The following is an 11583-nucleotide window of genomic DNA, read 5'->3' on the forward strand; positions in this document are numbered from 1 at the left end:
ATTCGCCCGCCGCCGGGCCGTTCTGATTGAGACGCGGCACGGGGGCGGCCCAGCCCCGTCGCCGTTTCGAACGGGGCGCCGCCGCCGCGCTGCCCGGCGGGCGCGCTTCCCGCTCTCTGCGAGCAGCAGGCTATCGATCTGTGCTCGACGGCGACGCCAGCAGCGGCGCCCCGCGCGGCGCCGGCCAGGGGGCAGCACTGGGCGGCGCCGCGGCGCCGGGGCGCGGCCGGCCGCGCGGGGTAGGGCAGAGGCCGCGGGGGGTAGCGCCCCGGGCCCCGGGACTATGCTGTGTGCGCCGCGGGGGGTGGTTTCTGTACCGGCGACTCGTGATGTCATCTGATCACCAATCTCCGCGCGCGAACGTTTTGACGTCACTATGACGGCAGCGGCAACCTGACTCTGACCTGTACGAGTTGCATCGTTTTGCATGGTGTTACTTGGTGCTGCTTGGTGTTACTTGATGTTACTTCGTTTTACATGGTGTCATTTCCCGTTCTACTTCGTTCTACATGGTGTCATTTCCCGTTACATGGTGTCACTTCGTGTTACATGGTGTTACTCCGTGTTACCTCTACCTTACACGCTTTGGGTCACTACCCTTCCACTCCAAGGTGCCCCCTATATTCCGCCGTGTGAAGGTTTCCCCGAACATTCCTTGCGCGCTGCTTCTTATTCTTGTGCTTTGTGAACGCCCCGTTTCTCCACCATCGCGGCGGGGGGTGAACGTAACCGTCGCGGACAGCAGTGTGACTTCATTGCATTAGTGTTACTCAACGAGGGTGCGGTGCCGGACACAAACGAAAGTGAAATTAGTTTGGGTAGCGTGCGTAGGTGGCCCGGCCCCGGGGGCGGGGCGGGGCGGGGCGGGGCGAACCGGCTTGCGACAGTGACGGGGCCGTTCCGAACCACCCTTTCCGTCGTCTCCCTCTGTCTCGAGGCGGCCGGCGTTGCGGAGCGAGAGAGGCGGACGAGAGGATCGCGGAGGCGGTCGGCGAGGTTGCAGCGCGGCCCGAGGGCTGGACGCACCCCGCGCAGCGCAGTTAGTGACCGTCCGTGCGGACGCGAACGTCTCAGGTGAGTCTCCATGCCGCCGGGTGGTGGTGCAGTGTGTGTGCTCTCCATGTGACCGACAGGGATGTTGGTGAACATAAGTGAGTGACAAGTGGTGGTGTGAGAAAGAAGAAAGACGGACATCTGTCGTGTTATCAACCGAAAAACTTATCGTATTTTATTTGTATACGTATATCACAAAGTTATCACATCTGCTGCGGCATTACTCAAATACAAGACGGTTCCAGAAGAGGCGTAAATTTTGGCGAACGATGATTGAAATGTGAACGTGGCATGGCATGGCCCCAACAGGAGTAGTTGTTGCAGTCCCACTCCCTGTTGTTCATTCCAACGCTCGACTGCCATACCGCCGCCGCTGAGCTGCAGCTCACCATGCTAGGTGTGCTGCAGCTGGCTCGGCCGGGTGCAGAGAAAGTGCCGCGTGCCTGTTGGGGAATGCACTTCTGGCGCACGCTGTCGTCCACCACCCCAGTACACGAAATGGTTGGAGTTGAAAGAATCAACATTATTGCCTCAAAAATGATAGGTGCTATCGAGTTTCTCGGCGTCGACACAGGGGAGGGCGCACGTCGCGGGAGAGAGGCCCGTGGAGGTCGCCGTCGTTGTGGACTCGGCTTAGGCCTGCGCGGCGGTGGCGGTGGTGGGGGCGTTCTTGAGGCAGACGCGGATCAGCCCCTCGGCGCACGGCTGGTCCTGGGCCTCGCACAGCGGGGTGGTGGCGGCCAGCCTCTGCAGGAGGACGCCCCCCTTGGGCAGGCAGAAGGCGAGGTTGGGGTCGCCGCAGGGGCACTGCCCGACCTGCTGCTCCTGCGACTGGGCCGCGTGCACCAGGACGGCGGCGACCACGGCCAGGACCAGCAGCAGCGACCTCCGGGACTCCATGTTTGCAGCTGCACTCGCTGTATCTGCTGCGCGATGAGGGGAAGTCCTGGCTTTATAGACGCGCGCGCGGGTGCTGCTGTGTTGGCGGAGGAAGGCGTGGGAGGAGCAATAGGGGGAGGGGTCGGGGGGGGGGGGTGAGAAGTCGTGAACACGACGCGAGAGACACGGTCGAAGACTACCAGGAATTACCCACTCGATCACGGTCATTCATCGGTGCATTTGTGCGGTTTGGCCAACATGAAAGAACATACGCTCTAAAGTCTGTCGCGTGTCGCGGGACGCGGCACGACGCTGTGTACAACTGCGGAAAGCACATCGCTAGGTCATCGCTACCTGAATGAATACATCCAGGATATTTCTTTTCACGCCACTCCAGCCGCTGAGCACCGCGCAGTTATCGTGTCCGAAATATTGAATTTTCCGCGAAGATATTTTTAAATTTCCCGCTACAACTTCGAATAGGATTGTATCGACTGATTACTGATTGTTCATCGACCTTGCGCTGGTTTTACCTTCCCTCCTATGTGTAACTTTGGCAGGTCTCGCTCCAGGATGTCGTCTACCATCGCACCGCCGGCTCCGCCCGGGAGCGCCTCGCGCGGCGCCGGGAGGTTGTCGGTGTCGGGGACGCCGACCATCGGCGAGCTCCTGGACGGCGCGGCCGTGCTCGTGACCGGGGGCACGGGCTTCCTCGGCGGCGTCCTGGTGGAGAAGCTACTGCGGTCATGCCCCGGCCTGGCGAGGGTGTACCTCCTCGTTCGGCCGAGGGGCGGCATGGACATCCACGCTCGCGTCCGGCAGCTGCTCGACAAACCGGTAACTTGCGTCCTGCACCTGGCGTGCCTTCGAGCGCACCCTGAGCAGCCTGGAGGAGGGTCAACGACGAGCTAACGCTGGTCATCAGCTGTTCGCAGGTCACAGCCGCGAGTCCCTGGACCGCGTGCAGCCCGTGGCCGGCGACGTCTCACTGCCGGGACTCGGGCTTTCCGCGGAGGACCGCGCCGACCTGCTGCAGGACGCGCGCGTCGTCTTCCACGCCGCGGCCACCATCAACTTCAACGCGGCGCTCGCCACGGCCGTCAACATCAACGTCCTGGGCTCGCGCCGCGTGCTGCAGCTGTGCCAGGAGATGCGCGCGCTCAGGGCCATGGTGTACGTGTCGACGGCCTACTGCAACTGCACGCTGCAGGACACGGTGCGCGAGCGCGTGTACCCGTCGGGCCACGACCCGGACAGCATCATCGGCATCGTGCGCGACACAGACCCGGAGGCGCTCCGGGACATGACGGCCAGCCTGCTCGGCGGCCACCCCAACACCTACTCGTTCACCAAGCAGCTGGCCGAGAACGTCCTGCTGGCGGAGCGGGGCCGCGTCCGCGTCGCCATCGTCAGACCCTCCATCGGTGAGTCACCCCTGTTTGATCGTTTCTCGACGAGTTCTGCCTCCAGTATTTCGCTTGCGAAAGCCTCCGCCGGCGCGTACGGTATTCGGCATCCAACTGCATCGGTTAGCACGCACGCTCTGCTCGCGCCCGCACCCGCACCCGTACCCACACCCACACCCGCGCCTGGCGCTGACCTTCCCCACCATCCTGCGCACGAAGTCCGACTTCCCTTCCGTGGATTCGCGATGTGAAACATATCGCCGGCCGTATGAGTTCCCATCCCACACAATGTTATCTTTCTTTACAAATTAAAATACTAAATTGGTTACAGTGATGGGCACCTGGTCAGCCCCCTTCCCCGGGTGGGTGGACAACGTCAAGTCTGGCTCGTTTGCCTTCATCGCCGGCGCCATCAAGGGCGTGTTCAGGGTGGCACTAGCCGATCCGGACAAGGTCGCCGATATGGTGCCCGCCGACCACGTCGCCAACCTCACCATCGCCGCGGGCTGGGGTGCCGCCGTGGCAGAGTAAGTAGTCTATCACAACCACAACCCTCTCCTCTTTTTAAAAGTGCACATGTTGATGACCAGTGACTCATCATGTCTGTGATCGCACAGGGACGTTTCCGACGTGCAGGTGTACCACATGACCTCGGGCAACAGCAACCCGCTGCTCTGGCGCGAGTACGTCGGTCTCACGGTGCAGAAGTGCCACGAGAAGCCCTGCACGGGCATGACCTGGTACCCGGACGCCAAGGTGCGCAGCAGCTACCACCGCTGCCTCGTCGTCGCCTACCTCTTCCACCTGTTCCCCGCCATCTTCGTGGACCTGCTCGCGCGCCTCACAGGGCACAAGCCAGAGTAAGTCACGTCCTCGCACCAGGTCACAGGGGTTTATTTACTACAGGGGTCGGTACAAAACAGAGAAGGCACAAACTACGATATGGACATGTGGAACAGGACAGAGACGCGTTCACAATCAACAAAAACAACAATCATACAATTACGTCACCACTGTAGGCAGGCACAGCCGTCTTGGACGTTGTCGTCGATAAATCTGAGGTTATGGAGCTGAGGGTGAGGTCGGAGGGCGTGCTAAACAAGTCCAGGTTGTCGCCCTCGGAGAGCGCCCTCTTGAGCTCGTACTGCGGACGGCGGTGAGAGCGTGTCGCCTGACGGTGGTCGCCGTCCTGGGGGAGCGCGGTGAGTTCGGCCGTGTTCCGCGGGTCCCTGATGAACTTGGCCGTCTTGGTCAGGCTGTCGTGGTCGGAGGGCGCGCCCAGGTAGGCTCGGCCCTCGTGGAACGTGAGCAAGAGCTGCTTCTGGAAGCCGAGGTCCGCCCGCAGGGCCTCCACCATCTTGTTCAGCTTGTCGACCTCGAGCTGGCGCGAGCGGAGCTGTCTCTCCATGGTGCCGGCGTCCCCCTCCTCCTGGTTCAGGGACCGTAGCTCCTGCCTCACGGCCTCGGCGGGAAGGTTGAGGATCTCGGTGTTCCTCTTTCCAGCCGCGGCCTCGGACTGCGCCCGGGCCCAGGCCGTCGCCTCAGCGGCCTTTCTTTCGGCCTCGTACGCGTCTCTGCGGGCCTTCTCGAGCTGCTCCCGGAGAAAATCCTGGTCCTTCTTGTGCTGTCTGGACAGCGCCGTCTCCAGCGTATCGAGCCTCTCCTGCAGATGCGCGGCCTCGGCCGCGGCCGCTCTCAGGGTTCCCATCTCTCTCTCGGCCTCCTCTAGGCGCTGCCTCAGCGAGACGGCCTCTGCGGCGTCATCCCGGAGCGTTTCCAGCCGATCCTCCTTGGCCCGCAGCGCGCCGTTGGTCGTCTTGATGACCTCGTGCATCTCGGCCTGCAGTGCCTCCCGCATCTCACGCTCGGCTTCGCGCTCCTTCTTCATGCGTTGCATGATGCCGAGCAGCTGCGCATTTTCTTCGGAAAGGTCGGCGTTCTCCTTTTCGATTCTGGGCTGGACGTTGGTCTTGGCCTCGACCAGCGCCCGGATCTCCGCATCCTTGTCCGCAATCTCTTTGGACATGAGCGAAACCTGGTCCTGGAGCTGCGTCTCCAGCATGGAGATGTGGGTCGAGAGCTGCATCCGCTCGTTCTCGCTCTGACTTAGTTGGTCCTTAAGCCGCAGGAGCTCTAGGTCGAGGCCGGTCCTCAGGTTCTCGACGGCCTCCTCCAAGGCCGCGATCTGCTCGTCCTTCCGTCGGACGGCCTCCACCGCGTCCGCGGCCTGCCGTCGCTGTGCATCCCTGAGCGCAGCCAGCTCAGCCTCCTTGGCGCGCGCCGCCTCCTGCAGGGCCTCGGCCACCTGGAGGTGTTCTTGCTCGTCACGGTGGACGGCGTCCTTCATGACCTCGGCCATGCGCTGCAGCTCCTCGTTCAGGGCCGCTATCCGCTCGTCCCGCTCCCTCACTTCTTCGGCCACCCCGTCCTCGAGGTACGCGATGGCCTGGCGCAGGTCCGCCTCCTTGTCCCGGAGGGCCTTGTTCTCGCGGTGCAGCCTCTCGGACTCGTCCGTCAGCCGTTCGGTCTCGTCCTGGCGACCGTTGAGCGCGTGCTGCAGCTCCAGCAGCTGGTTCGAGTTCTCGCTCTTGAGGATCTCCATCTGGCGGTCCCTGTCCAACAGCTCGGTCTCGAGCCTCGCCACGGTGTCCTTGAGCACCGTCAGCTCCGAGTCTCGTTCGGCCCGGATGTGCTCCACGTTCTGCTGCAGCTTCTCCATCTTGAGCCGGTACTCCTCGGTGTTCTTCTTGAGCACAGACCTGCCCACGTCCAGTTCCAGTTGCAGCTCGCCCTCGCGCCGCTTGCTGTCCTCCAGGCTTTTCTCCAGCTGGCTGGCGCGCTCCAGGGCCTGCTGCTCCGACAGCTGAAGCTTGCCGACGTCCGCCTGGATCCCCTGCAGCCGCGCGAGCTCCGCGTCCCGCCGCCTCAGATCCGCGTCGCGGCGGTGCGCCTCGCGCTCCAGCTCCACGATGTTGCGCTTGAGCAGCGAGTTGGTGGCGTCCATCTCTTCCTTGGTGCTGCGCAGGTGGTCCTCGTACTGGTGCAAGTTCTCGCGCAGCTGTTTCATGTCGTTCTCCTTGCCCAGCATCATCTTCATCAGCTATGGGGGAAAATCAAGTAATCAAGTAAAGATTTTAAACGAGAAGGATAGGGTGCAACAAGATCATAATGTGGAGTAAATGTTAAAACTTGACTGCTAATTTTGGGGGTAAAATTTCGTCCCAACAAATGATTTGGGATAAAATTATCTACGGTCGTTTGACGGGTAGGCCCACCTTGTCCTGCTCAGCCTGGTGGCTCTGCACGGCGCCGTCGAGCTGGGCGCGGGTCTCCTGCAGCTCGAGCTCCAGGGCCGCCTTCTCCGAGGTCCTCCTGTCGAAGGAGCGCCGCACCACCTTGAACAGCTTGGACACCTTGGCGAGCAGCGCCTCGCGTTGCTCCAGCGCCGTGTCCAGCTCGACGCGCAGCCGTGCCGACTCCTCCTGGCGCTCGCGCAGGTCCTGCTGCAGGTCGGCAGTCGCGCCGTCGGCCCGCGCCTCCAGCCGCTCGATCTTGTCCCGCAGCGCCCGGATCTCGCGGTCCTTCTCCTCCACCACGATCTGCACACGGGACCGCGGGGAGGGAGGGGGGATGGGTAAAAACAGAAATGGAAGTGAATCCGGGTGACACTGGGTGAACTCGAGGTGTTACCTGGCAGTTGTCCCTCTGCTTGGCGAGGTGGTCCACGTCCATCCGCAGCCCGTCCCTGTCCGCGAGCAGCTCGTCGCGCTCCCGCACCAGGTCGTTAAGCTGGCCCTCCCTCTCCTGGCCGCCCTGGCGCTGCTTGGCGAGGGCCTGCTCGGCCTGCGCGCGCGCCCGCTCGGCCTCGCGCGCCCGCTGCTGCAGGTCCCGGCTCTCGGCGCGCGCCTGCTCCGCGTCCTGCTTGTGCCTCCGGGCCTGCTCGGCCAGCTCGCTGGCCTTCTTGTCCAGGGCGGTCACGCGGTCCCGGTGCGCCGTCTTCATTTGGCTGACGGAGTTTTTTAAAACAGAGACGTCCCGGTCGAGGCCCTCGTTCCGCACCCTCAGCTCGCTCTGCACCGCCTCCTGATCGAGACGAAATTTTACAAACTCGTCTTGTAGGTCGCGGATCTGGACGTCCTTCTCGTGCAGCGCCTCCCGGAAGTGCTCCGCTTCCGTTTTCCGCTTGCTTCGGGCCTCCTGCAGGGCGGTCTGCATGCGTTTCACCTCGACGACGTGGCTGTCGTGGAGTTCCTGCATCGCCTTGCGTAGATCCTCAGCTTCGGCGGCGCTGTTCTGGCGAAGCTTGTCTAGGGCCTTCTTGAGGCGGGCGGCCTCGTCTCCGTCGTGCTGATGGTCACGTAGTGCCTTACGCAGGTTGCCGATCTCTGTCTCGGTGTTGGCGTGCAGGTCGTTCAGTGCCTTGTGAAGTCGGTCCCTCTCCGCCACCACGTCCTTCTGCTCCAGGATCTTCCTCCGCTGCCGCTCAACCTCGGTGACGCTGTCATTGTAGACCCGCCGGAGTTCCTCCGTTTCGTGCGCGGACTGCGCCAGGAGCTCATTCAGGTGTTGTATTTCGTGAGCCTGGGCCTGGAGCTGGGCGGCCTGGGACTCTAACTGGCCGAAGTTGTGGCGCAGCTGAAGAGTCAGGTCTTCCTGCTGCCTGTTCATGGCCTCGACCGTCTTGAGCAGGCCGGCGTTGGCCTCCTCGGCGCGACCGCGCCCGTCCAGCGCCTCCGCCAGGCGGTTCTCGGCGTCCGCGATCGCGGCACGCATGCCCTCCGCGTCGATCATCATCGCGCTGATCTTGAGGTCCTTCTCGTTGACGGCCTGGCTGTACGCGAGCGCCTCGACGTCCTTCTGCGAGCGCAGGATCTCGGCGGCGTTGCGCAGCGTCTGCAGCTGCCGCTCGTGGTCCTTGCGCGCGGCCTCCATCGCGTCGCGGAGGTGCTGCGAGTCGCTGTCGCGCGCGCTCAGCGCCTTGCTCACGAGCACCTCGACGTCCTCCTGGTCGGCGCGGGCCGCCAGCAGCTCGGCCTCGCGCGCCACCAGGGCCTTTCCCTTGGCGGCGGCCTCCTCGCGGGCCTCCTTGGCCGCCGCCTCCTGGTCGCGGACCTGAGCCTGGAGCTGCTCGACGGTGCCCATGAGGCGGCCGAGGTGCGCCTCGTGCTGGGTGAGCGCGCGACTCATCCGCAGGCTCTCCATCTCCAGGCGGGACTCCTTGGCGGCCGCGTTCGTCCGCAGCGTGCTGAGCCGCGCCTCCAGGGCGGCCTCGCGCTCGTCCATCTGCGTCACAGATAAGATTACTGCTCATTTCTCCTTAAATATTGAAGCCGTGCTTATGAGAAGTCTCCTCTCCCTCCCAACATCTCAACACCCGGCGTATACTTTACCTCGGCCTGCATGGTCTTCCTCAGCTCCTCCAGCTGGGCGCTGAGCTCGGCCTTGTGGCGCGCGGCCATCTCGGCCTCGGCCGCGGCGTGCGAGGCCCGCAGTGCGTCCAGGGCGGCCTGGGCCTGTGCCACGTCCTCCTGGCTCTGCCTGGCGGCGTCCTGGACCGCCTTGCGGTGCATGGCGTGCACCGTGGCCAGCGCCAGGGCCGCCTTCTCCAGGTCGGCGTCCTTCTCGCGGCAGCTCTGCTCCAGCACCTCGATCTGCTTCTTGGAGGCGGCGGCCGCGGCGCGCGCCTGTTCCCGCTGGGCCTGCAGCTCCTTGTCCTTGCAGGCCAGGATCTTGTCCAGGGCGGCCGCCTCCTCGTTCCGCTCGGCCTGGAGCCTGGACAGCGCCCGGCTCAGCGACACCGGCTCCAGGCTCTCCCACTGCAGGTTCGCCTTGACGGCCTCCACCTCCCTGCTGAGCGCCATGTGCTGCTTGAGCACGGTCTCCAGCACCAGCTGCATGCTGAGGACCTCCTTCCGGTTGAGCCGAATGTCTCTGCGCTGCCGGGCCCTCGTCAGTCTGCCCAGGAAGTTCCGCTGCCAGGTCCGAATGCCCTCGCCCTCCCCGTCAGCCGCCTCGGCCTTCTTGGTCTCCTCGCAGGGCGTGGCCGAGGCCGACACTCTCGACGAGGACGTGCAGCGAATAGGGCTCCCCGCTGACATCTCCACCAGGCTGACCAGGGCCTTGAGCTCGGCCGACAGCCTGTCCGAGGTCGATGACTCGGGGACGGATGTCGAGGCCGTCTGGAGGGCGTGACCGAGTACATTAGCCTGTGCAGTGTGCGGGTGCCACGAGGTAGTGAGAGACCCGGGCCCTACCGCTGTCGAGGGCACCCCACCGACGGCCTCGTCCGTCGCGGTGTCGTCCGTGTCGGTGTCGTCGTCATCCTCGTCGTCGGCTGGCCGCGACGGTCCCGCCACGGGTAACCGAGTCACGGACGGCACCTCGACGGGCTCCTCGACGAAGTAGTCCTCGACGCAGTACTCCTCCAGTACAGTGCCACCCTCTTGAACCGTAGTGTACGACGTCTGTTGCTCCTTGTGCACGAGCTCGACCTCCTCCGGCCCGATCAAGGTCTCGGACGCAGCCTTGGCCGTCGCGGACTTTGGCTTGTACAGCTTTGTCGCCTTCTGCGCGAGGCAGGCGGACACGGCAAGTTGTCATCACACATTCGCTTTTCCGAGCACACCATGTGCGCTTACACGGTCTCACCCACCTCCACGTCCCCGGCGGCCGGGGCGTTGGCGGCGTCCAGGGGCTCCGCCGGGCGCGCAGGCTGCGCCTTGGTGGTCCGCTTCCACATCGGCGTCCTCTGCCGCCGGTACGGGTCCTTGGTCTGCTCCTGCTGCCATCGCGCGGCCCCGGACGCGCCGGCCGCGCCTGCGGAGCACACCGCCGCCCCGTCAGCCCCGGCCTCGGCCCAACCTGCGCCGCGGCCTCGACGTCGTGCTCACTGCACTGCGGCTGGTCGTCGGCGGCGAGGGGCGCCGCGTCCTGCCCGGACCTCCGCTTGGCGCTCTTGCTCGCGGACTCGCTGGTCTTGGCGCGGAAGTACCTCATGCTGGCGCGCGCGGGGGGCGCGGGGGGCGCGGGTGGGCCCGCGGGGCCGGGGGCGCGGAGGAGGGCGGCAGGTGCGGGTCAGGGATGTGCGGACGCGGCGGGGCGGGGCGACGGGGGCGCGGTGGCGGCCGCGGGGGTATCGTAGGGTATGCCCAACAATGCCGGCGGATTGTTAGTACCGGAGTGGCGGGTGAGCCAGCAGCCCGGCTGTGTAGGCCACCTATCGCGCGTGGACGTCATGCGGGGATGCGGGTGGGCCTCCTCTCGGGCGCCTGCGGATGCCATGCTTCAGGTGCCTGTGCCGTGATGAACCTCGGCCAAAGGGATTATCGAGAAAGCACGTCCGTCATTTGCCGTTACTAACCTGCAAAGTTCAGCCCCTGCAAGGCGTGAAATCGCCTGCAAGCTCTGAAAGCGCCTGGTAGGTAGACGATATCTTGCCTGCAGTGCACGCGTGTACTGCGGGGTGGCCCACCTTGAGTCTCGCAGGCGCCGAGCTCCCCGAAACCTGCCGAATGAATCTGAGGAAAACGGACGAACTTTCTGGACAAGCCCAAAGCGGATTGGGGATTGGTTAAAGTTTGTCCAGGTCCGCCGAAATTTGTCGCAAAAATGTCAAAACACGAAGTACGAGCCCTTGTATTTCCCTTTGCTTGCAGGCTGTTCGACATCCAGCGCAAGTACCTGACGGGCATGCAGCTGGTGCGCAAGTTCACGGGCAGCGAGTGGCGCTTCCGCACCGAGGGCATGGCCGAGCTGGCCGCCAGGATGAGCCCCGCCGACCGGGAGGACTTCTACTTCGACCCGGCCAACTACACCTGGTCCGAGTACCTGGAGCGGTGCGTGCTGGGCGTGAGGGAGCACTACCACAAGGAGAAGCTCGACACCCTGCCGCGGGCCACCACACAGCTGCGGATGTGAGTGCAACGCTGCGAGCATGCGAGAGGTTTAAATGCAAAAACAACCGACATGTTTGTTAATGACGATGATTATTTGAATCCGTGAACCGGCTCCCTGTTTCCCAGCTGGAGGTGCGTGCACTGGACTTGCCACGCGCTGCTGTTCGCGGGGCTCGCTGCGGCAGGCTCCGCCCTGGTCGGATGGCTGCCGGGTCTGATCGTCGCGGCCGTCTTTGTGCTGCTCTTCATCTGGGTGTGATGAAGGCGGAAGTCGTCGTCATCGGCACCTCTGCGCCACCTGCTCCTCATCGGCAACGCGCCCCCGAGACTGAAAAATAATTTAATTTATA

The 11583-nt window shown here is 64.1% G+C and overlaps 2 protein-coding genes across 3 annotated transcripts; one reads left to right on the forward strand and one right to left on the reverse strand.

The window, feature by feature from the left end:
* The first annotated feature begins 310 nt into the window (after positions 1 to 310).
* LOC113208536 (putative fatty acyl-CoA reductase CG5065) lies at positions 311 to 11577 on the forward strand. 2 transcript variants are annotated; one of them, XM_026425570.2, is made up of 7 exons: positions 311 to 1074; positions 2493 to 2769; positions 2858 to 3356; positions 3670 to 3865; positions 3956 to 4198; positions 10994 to 11251; positions 11360 to 11577. In XM_026425570.2, exons 2-7 carry the CDS (start codon positions 2506 to 2508, stop codon positions 11490 to 11492), a joined length of 1593 nt encoding a protein of 530 aa, XP_026281355.1. In that variant the 5' UTR covers positions 311 to 1074; positions 2493 to 2505; the 3' UTR covers positions 11493 to 11577. The 2 variants fall into 2 exon arrangements, with proteins under 2 accessions (XP_026281355.1, XP_026281354.1); XM_026425569.2 differs by lacking the exon at positions 311 to 1074 and having other exon boundaries at positions 2257 to 2769.
* Positions 4215 to 10371, reverse strand: LOC113208535 (plectin-like). Its single transcript, XM_026425567.1, has 7 exons — positions 10229 to 10371; positions 9991 to 10154; positions 9593 to 9904; positions 8729 to 9517; positions 7029 to 8621; positions 6614 to 6937; positions 4215 to 6438 (listed from the first exon to the last, which is right to left on the reverse strand). The coding sequence occupies exons 1-7, from the start codon at positions 10332 to 10334 to the stop codon at positions 4333 to 4335; spliced, it is 5394 nt and encodes a 1797-aa protein (XP_026281352.1). The 5' UTR covers positions 10335 to 10371; the 3' UTR covers positions 4215 to 4332.
* Positions 11578 to 11583: the final 6 nt, after the last annotated feature.

This window comes from Frankliniella occidentalis, unplaced genomic scaffold (assembly GCF_000697945.3).
Source record: "Frankliniella occidentalis isolate FOCC.00 unplaced genomic scaffold, Focc_3.1 Scaffold160, whole genome shotgun sequence".
Lineage (NCBI taxonomy): Eukaryota > Metazoa > Arthropoda > Insecta > Thysanoptera > Thripidae > Frankliniella > Frankliniella occidentalis.